This window comes from Gymnoscopelus braueri, assembly GCF_963280865.1.
Source record: "Gymnoscopelus braueri genome assembly, chromosome: 3".
NCBI classification, from domain to species: Eukaryota; Metazoa; Chordata; class Actinopteri; order Myctophiformes; family Myctophidae; genus Gymnoscopelus; species Gymnoscopelus braueri.
In genome coordinates, this window is record NC_137612.1 from 33,290,279 (window position 1) to 33,310,557 (window position 20,279).

A 20,279-nucleotide genomic window follows, 5' to 3' on the forward strand; every position below is an offset into this window, starting at 1 on the left:
GGGGGGGGGGGGGCTCTCCCCCACCACCACCCACCCTCTCGTCCCTCGTATTACGTCCAGCTTCAGTCTCTTCAGGGCTGCGACTCAATTCAGAGCTCGTACATCGATTCACTTCGGAATGGGCTCGTTTGCAGCTCATCTCCGACACATTAAATACAAATGGGGGGGCTGGCTGGGGGTCTATGTGTGGGGGGGAGGGGGGCTTCCCCCCCTGCGGTCCAACACAAAACACCCATTGACTGGTCCTCTCTACCCCTCCCGACATCCCACCAACCCTGAACACGCCCCCTTCTCGTCCCCCCACAGCCCCCCCCCCCACACACACACACACACACACACTCCCACCTTCTTCCCTCCTTTTCAGGAATCTTCGTATCACCCATAACAAATGGGCCCCACGTCTTTTCCAACCCTATCCTTCTCTCCCCTCCTTCTCTTCATTCTCTCCCCCTCTCTCTCTCTCTCTGTCTGTCTCTCTCTCTCTCTCTCTCTCTGTGTGCTGTGTTTCCCTCCCTTCTTCTCTCAGTCCGTGCCGATGAAAGGCAGGCATTGAGCCGGCAGTGGCATTCCAAAACCTCAGACTCCGGCTCCACTGTGTCTGGCTATTCAACACTGCTGGGAGCCATTAGTTTAAGTAAGGCCTGACCCGCCTACTCACCCATGGAAAACCCTCAGATCTCCTATTACACTCCTCGCACAGAGGGGAGAGAGACGCGACTGCTCCTAGAGAGTGTGTGAGTGCATGTGTGTGTGCATGTGTGTCTGTGTGTGTGTGTGTGTGTGTGTGTGTGTGTGTGTGTGCGTGTGTGTGTGTGTGTGTGTGTGTGTGCGTGCGTGCATGTGTAGATGTGCGCGTCCACTCCAGTACAGACGGGAGAGACACGCCTGCTCTTCAAGCGCAACGTGTACGCACGTGTCTGTGTGTGCGCGTGTATGTGTGAGACAGACAGACAGACAGGTAAGTATGAGTTTGTAGGAATGTGTGCATGTGTGTGTGTGTGTGTGTGCGCGACACAGATATGTTTGCTGTGGTACAGGCATGTGTTTAAGCACTTTAAACCTGGCATCTCTATTTTGGGCAAACAATTAAAAAAAAAATTTTTTTCAAATAGTAGAAATAGCAGATCTACTACCTTAAAACATGTGGCAATGTGACACGCTGAGCTTGTAGATCAGCTACTTTTGCTACTTAAGTGGTTAAAGGAGTGCGAGGGCGCATGAAGCTGGAGAAACAGGGGACAAGAGAGTGAGAGAGTGAGAAAGTGTGTGTTGGTTTGGGTGAGTGAGAGAGAGAGAGAGAGAGAGAGAGAGATGTGTGGTGGGGGGGGGGGGGGGAGAGAGGGTGTATGTGTGCTTAAAATTTATGAGCGGCGGGTCACACGCTCACTTGGCAACATCGTCCCGAAGTTTCCACAGAGGCAGGCCAAGTGCACAGGCAGACGCCAAAGCCTTTTCTCTAATAACTCCCCTTAAACGATATTCAATAACCACCCTCTCCTGTTTCTCCACTCTTTCTGCTTTAACCCATTAAGACCGGGGAACGCATCTGTGTGTCATTTTTTAGATTTCTTTGTGATATTCAAAAAGATAGCAGATCTACAAGCTAGTGCCGCGCTACGAGCTTGTAGATCTGCTATCTTTTTGAAAAATCTTGAAAAATGTGTGCAAATCTTTGAATATGTATATTTTTTAAAGCAAACATTTTTAACCCTGTTTCAACTTCTGGGGGGTCCCTGGAACAAAACATTTTGAGATGGGGGGGTCCACGGCCAAATACATAACATTTTTGAGAACCACTGATATTATAGCAACATTAGTTAGGATTTAGAATACATTTGTAGAATCCCCAGAAGCAAAGATTTGAGTTACAAATGTTCGCTTTAAAATATACATATTCAAAGACTCATGATTTCCCAAGATTTTTCAAAAAAATTGCAGATCTACAAGCTCATAGCGCGGCACTCGGTGCCGCGCTATGAGCTTGTAGATCTGCTATTTTTTTAATAGCCCAAAGAAATCTAAAAAATTACTCTGATGCGTTCCCGGTCTTAATGGGTTAACCCATGAACCAGATACTCTCTGGTCAGACATATCCATCTAAGGGCACTCGATGTTAAATCTCTTCGTTGGAGCAATTTGGCTAATTGGAAAATGATATGAGGATCCAGAACAAGTTCTGTACGGGGGCCGGTTGCTGCCAACCATACCAAATTGTCAGCACATAAACATGAATAGCTCTCATAAACAACTCCTTGTTTGGGAGAAAAAAAGACATGCGGGAGAGATGGTGTGTGTGTGTGTGTGTGTGTGCGTGAGCACGTGTGAGCACGCATGCATGCTCTGTTTTATTATGCAGCATGTGTGCAAGCCCACACACATAGGTACAACAAAGCTCTGCACGATACATCAGGAACAGTACATCTACGCATTATCAGTTTACTTCCTTGTCTAAACAACAGTCGAGTTAACTTTGGCCCGAATGGTAAGAGTATTGTAACTGTATATCGTTCACAGCCGGCCAATAAATCACCGGCAAATAATCTAACCTGACATTCACTCACTGAGTATGTACTTTTTAGGTATGTGTGTGCAGTGTATGGATTTGTAAAGACTGGAACCTTTTGGTGTAAAACATATCAATCACGCTAACACTCATTACAGTATTAATTACATGTTAATTTCATTTCATTTAACCCATTAAGACCTGAAGCCGATTCTACAAATGTCTTCTAAATCCCAACAGTTTTCTGAAAAACGTATGTTTCTATATCAGCGGTTCTCAAACTTTTTCATAATTGTCATGGACCCCCACAATTATATGTATTAGGCTGCGGACCCCCCACCTCAAAATATGTTGTTCCAGGGACCCCCAGAAGCAAAGATTGGAGTTAAAAATGCTTTAAAAGAATATATATATTCAAAGATTTGCACACATTTTCACAATTTTTTAAAAATAGCAGATCTACAAGCTTGTATATCTGCTATTTTTGAATAGCCAAAGTGTAAAATAATGCTTTTTTAGCTCAAATCCAAAAAATGACAGATGCGTTCCAGGTCTTAATGGGTTAATTCAAAACTTCAAAACAAATAATCTTGATTTTAGAACATATTCAAAATTTGTGTTTGGTGAAAATTCTCAAACTCAACCTGCTAACTAATTAACTACAGCTCAGTCAAATATTGCGCCCCCAGAAAATTCCTTGAAATTGGAATCCAGTAAAATAAACAAAGTCAGCAGTGTGGAGGAAAGACTGCTGCTGAGAGAGTGTTACCGAAGGGAAAACGACGGCAAAAAATATGACGCCATAAGAGCCATTTTTCATACAAACGCCTTTGTGTGTATCCACCGTGTTGGAGTCATAACAACCAGACACCGTTCCAAGAGCTGCTTCGATGGAACAACACACCTCACCACCACCAGGCTCAGAAAGGGAAAGTCACAGGCACTCGTTGACATAAAGCACCACCACCACACACACAGGTTTCTCATGAGGGCGTATGGCTGTGTGTCCTTTATTATCTTTCTGTCTGTTTTCTGTCTTTCTTTTGGGCTGGTGTGTGTGTGTGCCTGTGCAGCTTCTTCCCACCAGCAGTTAGTTCTCTCTCTCTCTCTCTCCCTCTCTATGTCTCTCTCCCTCCCTCCCTCGGGCTGTAGGAGCAGCTGTGTTGTTCTCTTGCCTGGCGACAGCCACACCTGTGTTCTGCAGGTGGTTCATCTGGCGGAGGTGCTCAGAACACCTGGCTGTGCGCAGATAGAAGCCTGCAGGCTTTAGTGTGCGTGTGTGTGTGTGTGTGTGTGTGTGTGTGTGTGTGTGTGTGTGTGTGTGTGAGTGCGAGCGCACAAGTGTGTGTGTGTTGTGTAAGGACTGGGGGATTTTTTTAAAGGGCTCAATTAAAGCAGAGGGAAGATAAGGACTGTCTCTACTGCCTCGCACGCGCATGCATGCATGCAAACGCACACACACACACACACAAAACAAGGCATATGTTGGCATTTCCCAATGTTTAGCCAGAAGCATGTTTGGACCTGCCAGTGAAGCAACACAAAGTGTGTGTGTGTGTGTGTGTGTGTGTGTGTGTGTGTGTGTGTGTGTGTGTGTGTGTGTGTGTGTGTGTGTGTGTGTGTGTGTGTGTGTGTGTGTGTGTGTGTGTGTGTGTGTGTGTGTGTGTGTGTGTGTGTGTGTGTGTGTGTGTGTGTGTGTGTGTGTGCAGGGAGCAGGTGGGGGTTGTCAAACAGCTTTGCTATTCTGGTCTGTTTTTCTTTGTTGTTCAGTTTCAAAATAAAGCCCAGCAAATCTATTACTAAACCACTAGTGCTGCTGCAGTACTGCCACAAAGAGCTAGATATCAACCAAAATATCAAACCCACAGCAGGGTGGCACAGAAGTGGCCGGGTGGCAAAGAGGTAACAGACAGGAGTGGCAGAGGCTCAGAAAGAGTTAAATTAACACTCCGATTTTGCTGTGTAGTCTCAGTAATGTTCATGCTCTCTCTATGTACAATTATAATAAAATGGTGTCGTGCCTTTGTGTGTGGGATGTGTTTAGTGTGTGTGCGTGTGTGTGTGCGTGTGTGTTTGTGTGTGTACTATATAAGTCTTGCCTGAATGAATGTGCATATGTTCTCTCTGAACGTTGCTATGGGTAAGAGCATCATGTTAAATGTTAAGAATAGATTGCGGCTGCACCTGCCATAATGGCAGGGCTTATGGTGGGCATGCTGGGGACGTGACACTGTGGTGCAGTCCCCTGCTGAGGACAAACAGGCAGAGACAGCAAACAGAGACGCCAGTTGAGGACAAGGCACACAAACAACTTTGCAGGGAACCTCACAGAGGCCACATATTTGTGTGTGTGTGTGTGTACATGACAGTGTTTGTGTGTATGTGGGAGCGTTGCATGACATTTCTATTATGTTCGTGTTTACATGGACACATTTCTGTGTGTGTACAATACATGCACGTGTGCCGGTGGTTGCATATTGTTGCTGTCGGGTGGAAAACCCAACTGTCCAACATCTAACAGGAAATGGAAAGAAAGAACCTGTGTTCCAATTGATCCAATGTAGTTATTATACATATTTATCACAAGCTCGTGTTAATACTAGCAATACTTCATTGGGTCAGGTATTTATAAAAACTCCAGACAGACTGAACCACTTTCACTACAATCAATTTAAAGCAGATCTAGAAGATCACGGCATGTTTGTGAACTTGTAGATCAGCTGTTTTTGCTACTTTTGTGTGACACTGTAGTATGATTCATTCATTTACTAAAAAACTCAAAAAGTTAAAATATCGAAGTACAAGGTTTCTGCCTGACAGCAACGGTGTGTGTGTGTGTGTGTGTGTGTGTGTGTGTGTGTGTGTGTGTGTGTGTGTGTGTGTGTGTGTGTGTGTGTGTGTGTGTGTGTTATGTGCGTGTGCGTGTGTGTGTGTGTGTGTGTGTGTGCGCGCGTGTGTGTTATGTGCGTGTGTGTGTGTGTGCGTGTGCTAGTGTGTATATTGGTGTTTTGTGTGTGTGCGTGTCTAAGTGATTTTCAAAAAAAAAGAGGGGCCTGCTCTCTCTGACAGCAACAGTCCCAGCAGGAGAGGAACCAGAGAGGGGGACAGATGAGGTGAACTTGACGAGAGTCATAAAACTCACACAAGAAGACATGTGGGAACGGGAACACTGGAGTGATACTGGAATGAGATCCTCCATCACCGTGTGTCCATGTGTGTGTGTGTGTGTGGACGCAACCCTATGTGCATGTGTGCTTTATTGAGAAAGAAGACTATAGGCCAAGGCTCTCCATCACCATCATGCTGTCCTGCTGTGAAGCAGAGATTGAGGCCAGAGTTTTGGCCCACGATCTTGTTTCGCTTCAACAGGCGTTACATGTGTTTTTCTGTCATAGACCGATGGGATTACTGATGGAGCCGATACTGGCAAATATATTCACCACTTTACCCATGTTCACCCAACAACAGATACGCTGTAATCTCTGCCTGTGGGCAGCAACATCCCATGTGTTACATTTCAAATAAAATTCAGGTAAAAATGGACCCGTAAGGGATTTTGCTGTGTCTAGCCCATTAAGACCTGAGGCGATTCTTAAAAATGTTTTCTAAATCCTAAAACAGTTTTTTGAAAAAAATAAAATAAAAAATGTTTCAAGATTTTTCAAAAATAGCATATCTACAAGCTCATAGCCGCGCTATGAGCTTGTAGATCTGCTATTTTTGAATAGCCAAAGACATCTAAAGTGACACGGATGCGTTGCAGGTCTTAATGGGCTAGACAAGCTTCCCCGCAATAAAGCCACATTACTACCAAAGCACAGCTGAAGAGGTGGAGGACAGCTTCATATTGGTCAAAACCTTTTTTTTCTTTCTTGGATAAGACATAGTGAAAGTGAGCAGTATTTCATGAAAACAAAGCTCACGGGCCTAACAGAGGTAATAGCTTTTCCGACCCACTGTACTGGAGTGGAGAGACTTCCCACATAGAGGTTCGGGGCCTTTCAATGAGAACTCATAGAGGGATAGATGTCAGCTTTCCTCTGGGTGATGACAGACCAGCCACAGCTGGACTCTCTGCTGGCCGAGACAGATGGACGCGACACAGGGGGAGATGAAGGGAGGAAGAGAGGGCGAGCGGGGAAGCAGAGAAGAGGAGAGAGAGAGAGAGAGAGAGAGAGAGGGAGAGAGAGAGAGAGAGAGAAGAGGAAGAAAGAATACAAACCGGGACAGACAGAGGGATGGAGACAGAGAGAGGAAAGAAAACGGTGGGTGAGAGCGAAGGAGCTGGATTATCCTTGGAAGGCGTGGAGAATGGGGGGAACCAATGCTAACTCGAGGGAAACGATGTGTGGGTGGGGTGTGTTTGTGGGGGTCAGGGCAATAAGGATTGGGAACTGGGGGGGACAGGGGGCATTAAAAAAGCATAATGTGGTGATGAGTTCCTTTCAGGGGCTTTTCTCCACTGCCTCGATTCACTCCGGAGCGACTGGCCTTTTTGTTCTCGGTCAATGTCCCCGCCATTTAAAGTGGAAGACCGCATAAACGCCCAGCTAGTGCACAATCGTGGGACCTGCATCCCGCCGGCCTAATAAAAGATACATGCTTTTTCAGCGAGGCTTCGAATGAAACACATTTAACAGGCGAGCGCCCCCACACACACGCACACAAAAAAGCCTTAATCCACTTTGCTTCAAAAGTTTCAAAAAGATGTGCGATAGATATGCTAAACGGTCCTCAAAAACCTGCAAGCATCGCTCTGACACGGTCAAATGTGTCAGGGCGATGTTTACGCCGGCAAGTGACACCTGAATACAGAGCTTTATGCACAGTCTAACAAAATGACAGTGTTAACAGCTACTCGGGAGCCTGGCGCAAGACTGAGACCGGCAATCAATGGTGGAAAAGCAACGAACGGGGCCCTTAACTTCCAGGGGCCGGGAAGCGATGTTTTGACATGGAGGAGGCAAGCGGCGGAGGCTCTAATAGTCCCCGTCTCCTGTACGGCTGGCATTCCTGAGGATTGTTATTGGCGGGCAATCCTCAACACATAGGACCACATCTGGATTCTATCCTCCCACCCGCTCCACACAGGGCTGTGCAGCAACAAGAAACAGCTGTGCGAACCTGGCTTCAATTAGCCTCACATTCTCCCTGACAGCTAATCCCCTTCTCCTTCTCTCTTTCTCTCTCTCTCTCTCCCCCCGTTTTTTTTTCTTTTACTGTTCTTTCACTCTTCTGTGTCTTTCTTTGAAAGCCCTGCTTCAGGTTGCCACACGGTAATAGGTCGGGCAGCGGAGCGGCAATTGGAAACAGGCAGTCGGACGGATGGCTCACAGACCTCGTGAAAACATGCAACATGACAGACCCTATGTGTCTGCGGAGATTGATGACGGTTTTTGTTTCTGTGTTTGTATGTGTGCGGAGATTAATGGGTCTTTATGCTAGCATTTGGTGTGGTTTAGGATTCGAGACACGAGTGTACTTCGCATGGGTTTGCAGAGATGGATTATATTTGTTTCCTCTCGTTTGGGATGGCTAACGCTGATTTATAATCTTTGGTTCGTTGGAATCTTCAATGCACATTTTTTTAATAACACATAATCCTGGGAACATGGGATATATGACACAAACAACCAAAGCCTGACTGTCACTATGCCAAACAAACATTCTTCATACATAAAATATGTTGTTGTTTTTCTCTTTCCTTCACATTGCAGAGCATTAGGCAACAGTGTGACCCCATTGGACCAAAACCCAGCCATGAATTGAAGTCTTTCTTAACCCATTAAGACCAGGAACGCATCTGTGTGTCATTTTTAGATTTCTTTGGTCTATTCAAAAATAGCAGATACACAAGCTCACAGCGCGGCAGCTTGTAGATCTGCAAATCAGACACAGTATGCGTTCCCGGATTGAATGGGTTAAAACAAAACAAAAAGCCTTTTCCTCCACTAGAACCAGAACCACACTTCAAACATGTAACACTGATCCAACAGTTCAATACACTGAATAATATGTCAGCACCCCATGAGTGATGAGTCAACCTTGGTTCAGCTCAAACTGTTTCAACTCAGCACACCAGCTTGACTCAGCCCGACTCTCGTACTGGGGGAATCCAGCTCAGATGGGGTCCTGTGTGTGATAGGTAATGGGAGCCAGACTTTTGAGGAGAGAGAAGGGGAGCCAATCTGATGGGCCTGGATGATGAGCGAATCTGGACGAGCTCCCCGGCCCGGCGTCACCCAGGGGCCCAGTAAAACACTAACAGGTGGTACCGCTGGTTGGAAAAGAGACCCATGCAGAGAGACACAGAGAGACAGGCAGGATGGCTGGGTTCTCAGTCTGACACACACACACACACGCACAAACACACACGCACAAGCCAGGCGTTTGATGTACAGCAGCGTATGAATTTTGAAATGATTAACCCCCCATACACGCATGCACGCACAGTCACACACACATACACACACACACACACACACACACACACACACACACACACACACACACACACACACACACACACACACACACACACACACACACACAGATTGAAAACAAACACAAGGACAGAAACACAAGGACAGAAACACAAGGACACACACACACACACACACACACACACACACACACACACACACACACACACACACACACACACACACACACACACACACAGATTGAAAACAAACACAAGGACAGAAACACAAGGACAGAAACACACACACACACACACACACACACACACACACACACACACACACACACACACACACACACACACACACACACACACACACACACAGATTGAAAACAAACACAAGGACAGATTACAGACTATCCATGTCTCTGTCTCTGTGTCTCTCTCTCTCTCTCCCACACATGCACGCACACGTGCATGCACGCGCACATGCACACACACCCACGGAGAGACTACAGAGACCAGCGATGATGCAAGGGGTGACTGAGGATCTGCAGACACCTCTCTCCTCGGGCCTCCAGCGCAGCCGCAAGAACAAGCAGAGCACAGTACAGGCAAATTCTCCCACACGCCAAAACACGAAGGGCCCATATCTGGCAACGCTGACGGGGACGACTCGAGCCAAAACCAATTAGGGCTCTAATGCAAACCTGCAGGGGCCCCTTTGTCGTTTATTTCCCTTTTTAATGTCAGAGGATTGGAATCTGACTCCGTAACCCACCCCGAAGACGAGGGGAAAGAAAACGGGGGGGAAATTGTCGGGGGGGTTCCAAATTGGCCACATGTTTTCGAGTGGATATAACTGAATCAAGAAGGGATGGAAGTGACTGGTGAGAGAGAGCAATGTTATGCCTACATGGTCTTTAACACATTAAGCCTTGAGTGTGTGCGCACACAGACTAGAGAGAGAGAATTCTACCTTCTAAATAAAGTCACATGAGTTCAACACGGTTTTGAGAAACACAATAAAAACCACAACATCACACATACTAGCTCCTCTTGTTCATAGTTAGAACCTAACTTCCCCATAACAAGGGGTGGTGGGAGGTCATAATAAAAAAACACCACATCCATTATGTTTACTGTATCACATTGCAGTGACACTGCAACTCTCTGCTGCGCCCTAGTGGCCACTGTAGCATCAATCATCATCATCATCGCCACCATTATCTTTGCTGTCATCCTCATACCATCGTGTCTTTGTCATGAGGTCGTTTGTTATGTCTGCGACGTTGTGGCACAGTGGGGGAGACGAATGTGTGTCCCTGAGGGTTTCAATTCACACACACAAGCCCCTCACGTCTCCTCCTGGTCCCTAGCTGACCGCACTTACGTGGCATGACTGCGGTATTGTCTCCTGGATTTAAAGCAGCCCCAGACTGCAGTGAGAGGAGGAAGAAGGGGAAAAGCCTCTACTGGCACCAAGCAGAACCACTCCAGCCTGGCTTCAGACTGCCTGGTGTTGTTTTGTTTTTTTTGTCTTGGAAAAGCTGTAAACTCCAGATGGCGGAGAGAGAGAGAAAACTTTGCCTAGTGGATTAAGGGCTGCAAATCCTCTGCTGAAAAGGCACAGCCTGAAGAGCTGCCATTCAGTCAAAAGGGGCGCATAATAGCAGGCTAGTAGGGGCTATATTAGGGATAATGCACTCAATAGAATGTGTGTTATGTATAGTTTATTCTCTCGTCTTAAATGGACCACTAATGACCGTACTATCTCAGCAGACAAAGTGGCGGTGGAGTTTTTTGTTCAGTTATTAAAAGGATTTGACATGATCTGTGTGACGGAATAACACATTCAAAGGTACTTGAGGCGTATGAGCTTAATGGCACGTATTATGTTTTATATGTGCCATGTCCTTTTGTTTAATAATATAGGGGCTGCCTCTGCAGACTAAGCATAGCCTTAGCCGCAATCAACTCTTAAGGTCCTTACACACCGGGGCGATTTTTTCGTGCGAATAATACGCTTTTTTTTAAAACCTTATAAAGTCAATGCAAGCGTACATGGCGCGAAAAAGCGGAAAAGCGAAGCGAAAAAGCGTCTTTTAATTATTCGGAACGAGTCCGAATTTTGCGTATATTCGCACATTCGCCGGTGTGTAAGGACCTTTACACACCGGCGAATGTGCGAATATACGCAAAATTCGGACTCGTTCCGAATAATTAAAAGACGCTTTTCCGCTTTTTCGCGCCATGTACGCTTGCATTGACTTTATAAGGTTTTTTAAAAAAGCGTATTATTCGCACGAAAAAATCGCCCCGGTGTGTAAGGACCTTTAGATACTATTTTTCTGGAATCTAGAGTTGCAATACCAACCCTTGACAGCCCATACATCCAAACAGAAAAGTCCTATCTGATTCTATATTAAACGAGTTTTAACTCGCCAACATTGGGAAAGCTTGAATTATCCTCTTTCTATCTGCAAAGTTTTTGTTTAATAAAAATCCACCGTAGACATGTTATGAGCTACAGTACTTTCTGTCAATAAATTCTGTGCAGGTGTCATAGGAAATCACTCAACAGTCCTGCGTACCACCTGTTCCGAAATTGCACATAAACCAGGAGGCAGCAGGACGTTGAGTTATAGAAAACGAGCGCTTCCAAACTCCAACACTTGGAGAAAAAAATTCACCTGCATGGAATTTATTGACAGAAAGTAGCTCATAAGTCATAACATGTCTGGTGGATTTTTATGAAACAAAAACGTTGCAGATAGAACGACATTGGAGTTTGTAAGCGCTCGTTTTCAATAACTCAACGTCCTGCTGCCTCCATGGTTTATGTGCAATTTCGGAACAGGTGGTACGCAGGACCGTTGAGTGATTTCCTATGACACCTGCACAGAATGTATTGACAGAATGTCGCTCATAACATGTCTACGGTGGATTTTTATTAAACAAAAACTTTGCAGATAGAAAGAGGACAATTCAAGCTTTCCGTACAGCTGCAATGTTGGCGAGTTTAACGTTGTTTAATACAATCAGATAGGACTTTTCTGTTTGGATGTATGGGCTGTCAAGGGTTGGTATTGCAACTCGAGATAACAGATATTAAAAATAGAATCTTAAGAGTTGCTTGCGGCTAGCATAGCCCTAAAGCTTGTCCAGAGACAGAATTGTTAAAAAATGAAACAAAGCGCTTATAAAGAGCAAACATGACATCGAGACATGAAGAAGCCACAATGGTATTATGTAATACACTGTGTATAATAGCCTTATTATATATAGGCTACTGTATTTGTTTTTTTTATTATTAACCTGCTAATTCAACATCCTTTGCAATGTATTGTGCCTAATAAGCTTGTCCCCCCTGGACAAGTTACACCGTGACAGTTTTAATGACATGATCATTGATAGGTCTACATCAGGGGTTCTCAACCAGTGGTCCGGGGACCACCAGTGGTCCTTGACGGGGTTCCAGGGGGTCCCCAGCCAAATGAATAGTTAGCAACCAAATTGACCCTATATGTCTGTAACTCTGAGTGTACAAATGGAACCAAATGGACCCTAACGGGACGGGTCCATTTGGTTCCATTTGTACACTCTCAGAGTTAAATGAACACTAATGATGATGGTGATACGGTGTAGATTGGGACCCCCAATAAACCTAAATGGTTGAGTCCCTGGCATATCTTTTTCAAATGGGGGTCCGTGGGCTAATATGTGTCAATTTGGGGGTCCTTGACGCGAAAAAGGTTGAAAACCACTGGTCTACATGATTATTGAAAGGTTAATTATCATTATTATTGCACACAGTCAGTGCACAATGTTAGCTTACTCACAATGAAAGGCGCTCGGCATGCCCACCATGCTCCTGGCTGACAGCTGAATGTTGTTCTCTGCAGACACACACAGACAGACAGGCGATGCGATGCAGTCGAAGTTCTTCAGTTCGATGATCAACGTCACTCTCCTCCAACGTTCTGCTCCACAGCTGTTTATAATCGATTTCACATGTAAGGCTACGATTGATGATGGTGGACGATGGTGAATGGTGATCACGGTGTCAGATTGGGGACATCAGGTATCCTCGGCCATTCATCGCTCGCTCCCTCTCTCTCTCTGTCGCTCACATACACACACATACACACCGCGCAACACGGGACGCGAGTGGGCGGTTCTCGTTTGCCGAAAATAGCCGATCTACAAGCTCGCGGCGTGTCGTGTTCGCGACGCGCCGCGAGCTTGTAGATCGGCCCTGTTCGGTGCGCGACACACCGCCGTACTACGGAGTATAAAGCAGCCGCAGGCTTTAATCAGAAGAAAGCCAATACGCTGCCATGTAAACAGCAGGGAAATGGGAGCACCGTACGTGTCTTCTATAACAATAGGACGCAATAGAGCGCTGTCATAATCCACCAGACAGACACACTTCCAGGTGCCCAGCTGGGCAAAGTCGATTAAAACTACTTGTTGTTTAGTTGCTCTATTCATTGCTTTGATTTGTACTCTGAAATCCATCCACGAATGTGTTATAGTGTGTGCAACCATGGCATGCTGCCTCCTACAGTAGCAGTTTATTTATTATGAGATGACATTGAATGCCCTACTTCATTGGTTTTCAAAGTGGGGTCCGGGGACCCCCAGGGGGTCCTTGGGGGGTTCCAGTGTGTCCCCAGCAAAGTATAGTTAATGTAGCATCACAATTATTTTTAACCACTTTATCCATTTATTCATTGGCTATTCAAATCTACAAGCTCACAGCGCAGCATCTCTGCTATTTTTGAACAATATCGAAAATGCTGCATAATTTGGAATTTTTTTTTTAACACAAATTGTCTCTTCTAGGGGTCCCTGGCAAATACATATCAGTTTGGGGGTCCTTGACATGAAAAAATTTGAGGCTACGTGGGACACGTTACACAGTCAATTAAAATAAGAAATGAATAAAAATGCATGAAATAACAGTCAATTCAATTCTATTGAATTTTCTGTAGTGTCATCTGTTGAGCATTGTGGCTCATACAGCTGCCCCAGACACAACAACCCTATACAGCCTGAGTAGGCCTGGACTGCATCCAATGTCTCACGTGTCGTTCGCTTTTACAAGCATAATATTTGGATGCTGGCTTAGAGAACTGAGAGAGCTACCCCTCCACCATCACCAACATCCCCTCCTCCTCCTCCTCCCCCATATGCCACACACTGCTGCACCCCTCCCCTCTCTCCCCTCTCTCTCTCTCTCTCTCTCTCTCTCTCTCTCTCTCTCTCTCTCTCTCTCTCTCTCTCTCTCCCCCATCCTCCACTCCTGCCAGGCTGCCACCTGCTCTCTGCAGCATGCTGCACAGCTGCTATGCTACAATAACAAATTAAGGCCCACCGTGGCAGGCAGGGGCCATTACCTACTGCTCCTGGTATAGACCAAGGAGCCATCAGTCGCAGCTTCTGTGTGGGGACCAAAGGCCACTACAGTGTGGAGCAAGGGGCCAGGGGCCACTAATTGTTCTGGTGTGGAGAAGGCAATCAGCAGGACCAGAGGGACTACTGTTTGGGAACTAAAAGGAGCAGGAGCCCGTGAGCCACTACCTGCAGTGTGTCAGTGTGGGGGCCACGTCATCATCGGATTGGCCTGCTGATTCTGTTAAAGGAGTAGTGGGCTCCATGTTACACTTACAGAGGGTGTAACGCTTTGCTTTAAACTGTCCTGTTTTGCCTGTATAGTGCAGCAGTTAAGCTCATTATATGGAAGGTATTGTGCATTTTAGGAAAGAAGCATGAAACTTTCAGCATATCATCTACATACCCCTAGGTTTGATTTCAGACGTGGAAGCACTTTCAGATTGACCTCTGGTGACCTTGAGTGGTCATTGACCTCAGAATTGCATTTTTGGCACTTTTTGCCCCATTTTTCTCCATTATAATAATATATGCTTGATAAATTGTCAGTTTTGTTCTAATAAATGAAAAATGAAACCTAATAGTCACTCTACAGAAATGGTGATTATTACTATTATGATAGTTCTGTTATGACATGTTATAACATTAAAAACATCTAGGAGAGAGAGAGCAGCAGTAAAATAAAGAAAAACAAGAAAGAAAGTGCTAATGCATTCAAAGTGCAATATAGGTACAATGCTATTCAAAGGTGCTATTCATCTCATGTTGGTTTTGGTTTTGGGGGCAGTATATGGTGAGCGTTCAAGGTTCTGATGGTTTGGGGAAGAAACTGTTGGACAGCATGCTGGTGCTTGTCCCGATGCTCTTTTTTTTTTCTTTTTTTTTTTTACTAAAATCTTTATCCAACCCTTATTTTTCACCCGGTGCCAATTTTCTAAGTGATCCTGGGCATTATACTCCCCTCACCAGCCCGACGCTCTTAAACCTCCTATCAGATGGCAGTAGTTCAAGGATATGGTGGGAGATAATATGGTACCATTTCTGTCAGAAACCTGTCTACGACTACCAGTGACATCGATGGGGAATCCACGCTAATATAAACTGCAGGCTTTATATTCCTGGAAAGTTTGCATGCTATAATAGAAGCCATTGTTCTCGCATTAATAAAGAAATAAATGAAAAAAATTAAAGGCAACTGTCCACAGCCCTCCTCTGAGACACAGAATGAGTAGATAAAAATGGTACCATAATGCGCATGAGTGAGTACACTTGGAACCATAATCTAAGACTCAATGGTCTTTTTCACTCTCTTCATCTTCTCTCTCCTTATTCCCTTCAGCCTCCTCATCTTCGTTGTCTTCATCTTAGACCATGGCAAAATTCAGACTTCTGCTTCTGTAAGGTTATTGCTGCTCAAGTGGTCAGACATGAGGTCGTTAGGGATTAAGGGTCTTGCTTATGTACACCGACATATTGTCAGGGCTGGGAATCGAACCTGGTACCTTCTGTTTCCCAGGTGGCCTCTCTACAGCTATGGCCCCCCTTCTTCTTAATGGGTTGTAGTGGACCTCTCCTCCTTCACACTTACATAGTCAGTCTTACAGAATGGTATCTGCAGTTTATTTCGCTGCATGCCTTCAATGCTCTACAGCTGCAGCTGGAGCCATTGCCTGGGAGTAAACATTGGGCATGACAGCCCCTCCTTTAGCAACCTCCCACCCGGATGTAGTGATGTCTCTTTCCTCTGCAGGTGGCTCGATCCGATCTGCAGCCTTCCACAACATGACCTGCAGATGAACATGCAGTATACTGTGTGCAGAATCATATTTGTCTGTCAATACAATGCGAAGAAGAACTCTGCACCGGTATCTTTTAGGTCACTGTGCGTGGCATCAAGTTCCCCAAGCACTGTATTGAGACTAGTCATGGTACTTTCTAGGAGTACTTTAAGCACATACCTTGCCCTTCTCACAGGGTAGGAGACAGTATCACATCCTAACAGGTTCTTGGAGGAGGACAACCACAAGCATCCGATAAGCAGTATAAGTATAACATGCACAGTATACAATACATTGCTGCTATGCTCAGGCACCTTAGTTTAGTTTTTTTGTTTTTTATTATCTCAGGTAATTTGTAAATATGTAGATAACTTGTCTGGCCTTCTGTTGCTCTCTTGTTTTGATCTCCTTCCCACTTGCCCCCCACCCTCTTCTTCTCCCCCCCCCCCTCTTCTTTCTATGGAAACTAACGTTGCGATGGGAACGATGTACAAAAAAGAATTTCACCCACTTTTTTACCTTGTAAACCTGTGATGTGACAATAAAACTGATTCTGATTCTGATTCTGATAAGCACAGTGTATTTTGTCTAGGATTTACCATTGAGAATTAAGGCGATGCCACCGCAAGCAATGCTTTTATCCCAGAAATGTTCATCAATGTTCCACTGCAACCAGGGAATGACATCAGAGTGCCAGTGGGCATCATGCGGGGATCGATGATGGTAAATGGACTGCATTTAAATAGCACCTTAGTCTTCCTGACTCTTCAAAGCACTTTACAATGTACTTCACATTCACCCATACTTTCACACCAATGGTAGAGGAAACACAAATACAATACCCCTACCTGCTCATTGGGAGCAGGTAAGGGTTCAGTGTCTTGCTCAAAGACAGGAGGAGCCAGGGATGGAACCTGGAATCTTTGGATTCCAAGACGGCCGCTCTACCTCATGAGCCACTGCCACCCCGCATGATGACAGACTTATATCGCACTTCCAGTCACTCAAATGGATTATACATGTCATGACGCTTGAGGTCCAGTGTGGGGTTCATACGCTTTTCAGTGATTTCTCAAGGTGTACAAGGGTTGTGAGCACAGGATCCAGGTGAGAAGGTGGAGAATCGATACATGGACATGGATCCAGATAAATTGCTTTTTTTTTGGCAAGATTAATTTCTGGACATTCAAAAATAGACTTAGTCTCTAAGAGCACCTTTCTAAATTGACTACCATCTAAAACAAGACTTTTTCCTGGTCTTGGGCCTAAATATTACATACTTTATGCAAATTGTGCAAATGAGGAAAGGTTGCATGACTTCACCATGATAATAGATGCATTTCTGCACATCACAAACATGGGCTTTGACTCTTAAGTCACCTTTCTAAGTTAAAAATGCAAAATGTTAGCCAAAATGTTAGCTATTCCAGGTAATTTGCTCATTAAGCGATACATTTGCTGATTATGATTATTACTCAAATTGCCCAATATGCAACTTTTAGGAAGCTTAAACTCATCTGCTAAGCCTATATATGACATTTTAATCATAAAGGTTTACAGGAAACAACATTTCTGGTTTTAACATTTGACAGCCCAAAATGTGTATAGCCTCTGACAAGTCTCAGAGGTCAATTGAGAAATGCTTCCACGTCTGAAAACAGACTTCATGACATATAGAAACACTGTAGGAAGTTTCATGCTTCTTTCATAAAAAGCACAATACCTTCCATATATGAGATTATCTTCTCATTAGAACCCTGAACGCTCACCATATACTGCCCCCAAAACCAAAACCAACATGAGATGAATAGCACCTTTGAATAGCATTGTACCTATATTGCACTTTGAATGCATTAGCACTTTCTTTCTTGTTTTTCTTTATTTTACTGCTGCTCTCTCTCTCCTAGATGTTTTTAATGTTATAACATGTCATAACAGAACTATCATAATAGTAATAATCACCATTTCTGTAGAGTGACTATTAGGTTTCATTTTTCATTTATTAGAACAAAACTGACATTTTAACAAACATATATTATTATAATGGAGAAAAATGGGGCAAAAGTGCCAAAAATGCAATTCTGAGGTCAATGACCACTCAAGGTCACCAGAGGTCAATCTGAAAGTGCTTCCACGTCTGAAATCAAACCTTGGGGTATGTAGATGATATGCTGAAACTTTCATGCTTCTTTCCTAAAATGCACAATTGGTTTGCTTAACTGCTGCACTAGTAATCTAACTTTGGGTGATGATGTATAAGATATTACACATCCACACACGCGTGCGCGCACACACACGCAACCATGCATGGCCACATTCACACATGACTACGTTGGACTTTAATTTGAACTTTCGTTAATATTTCTTCCTTCTTTTTTTTTCAATCCTTTTTTGGGTCTTTTTCTGCCTTTATTGATAGTATACAGACACGTTATATAGACAGGAAATGAGGAGAGAGAGACGGGGAGTGATCACACGCGGCAAAGGTCGGTAAAGTGCCCGGACCGCTAGGCCAGCGGTCTGGGCCTTTTCTTTCAATTCTCTAACCCTTTCCTTAATTTTTCTTAGGCTTAACCACCCCTGCAGTTAATAGTCATTATGACCCCCTCCCACAGAACAAAGCTCTGGATGCACATAGATACACAGACTTTGATAATATACCAGTGGCATTATTGTATCAGATTGTTGATCAGAGGCAGACTTCCCAGCGTACATAGCCAGCGATAATGTCATCTCGTAAATACAAGCCTCCTTATTTAGATAACTAGAACTAATTAATCAGCCTCACCCTAAGCTGTGGTATATTCAGTGGCTTTTCCCTGGACAAAGACTCAAGATGAAGGAAACCTTTGAGTGTGATGGATGCAGCACTACCTAACTCATCTGCTCAACCAGCTCTCTGACACGTCAACAAAGAGCTGACTTGTCAGTTAGCAGGAGGCTAAAGTCAGAGAGGAGATTCAGAGTCAGACGGTGGTGGTGGTGGTGGGTATGAGGCCTGGCCATTATGGTCTCCCTGTGTGTGACAGCTGGCCGCAACCTCCCCCCATTCCACCCCCTGCTGCCCCTCCCCCCGCCACCCCCAGTTTTAGCGTTTTTTTTGTCAGAGCCCTTTAATCACACCAGCAGGACTGAATCAGCTGAGCTGGCTGACTGATTGACTGAACATATAACCTTGTAAAGTTGTGTGACACTTTTCACTTGTCAGGAAAAGCAACATGTTCTCTCCCGTGGCAGAGGGAGTGAGTTCACACAGCATGACCTCTCTTTCCCCTATCAATGTGCAAATTAACTGTCTGTCTGTATGTATCGATTTGATTTGATTTTGGTCAAAGAAATATGAGCAATATAACACAATATAACTTACACCCAGGCTATACACATAAAAGCGTAATGAAACACTTTCCAATGTGGTCCTGCAACACAAAATAAAAAGAAATAGTCCAATAAATGACAGCACCAATACATTACATAGCACGTGGCACGTCACATGAACTACAAAACATTGAAAACCACCTACAATCCCTAACAAATATCAAACCATATAAACCCAAATCTAAAGTGCAACATTAGCCTGCAGCTTATTCCATAACAGTATTTTCACACTTTTTTAAGGACAGTTCAGATTCCAAAGAGAAATACCAGTATATATAAAAGAACTATTGCCATAACCTTTGACTCTGGTATCTCGTATACCGTTTGGTTTCGCACTGACTATATTGACTGTCTATTGCTCTATTGCCTGCTATAGCAATAACTGATCTAGCTTTAATTTCTCAAGTATTTTGTCACTTTTAGTTCACTGTTTCCACCAAAGAAATTAATGCAATTCTTGGGTAGAAGGAAAGTCATTGCTTTTTAGGAAAAGTGGTACAATGCTCTGTGGGGAGAAAGGAAATTGCTAAATTTGATCAATTCATCATTCTGGGAAGAGGCAGGAGAAAAGTATTTAGAAGGGTCGAAAGTGCAGAAAGAAGCCTAAAAATGAAACCTTCTTGTGTTTGCCTTTTCTTAGCACAGTATGCTGCCCATTGTGCTCATCATCTCTGTTTCCCTGTTACATCTTATACCCTGACCGTCCCTCACTGCACCAACACTCATCCAACACAAGTCCACATCATGGTGCAGAAAGGTGCACCCTTCATTCTATCACTAGCCCCTCCGCATGCTTTGTTGA

General features: G+C 44.5%; 2 protein-coding genes across 2 annotated transcripts in view; both read right to left on the bottom strand.

The window, feature by feature from the left end:
• cbfa2t2 (CBFA2/RUNX1 partner transcriptional co-repressor 2) overlaps positions 1-13,021 on the bottom strand; it is a 55,394-nt gene extending 42,373 nt beyond the window's left edge. Inside the window, exon 1 of the mRNA XM_080423126.1 lies at positions 12,770-13,021. Within this exon, the coding sequence (XP_080279252.1) occupies positions 12,770-12,797 (28 nt within the window). The 5' untranslated portion in view covers positions 12,798-13,021. The remainder of the gene's footprint in view (positions 1-12,769) is intronic.
• The window catches only part of LOC308081897 (TOX high mobility group box family member 2-like), a gene marked incomplete at its 3' end in the record, with an annotated part of 399,667 nt that overhangs the window by 82,881 nt on the left and 296,507 nt on the right, over positions 1-20,279 (bottom strand). The gene's annotated exons all lie outside the window — the stretch shown is intronic.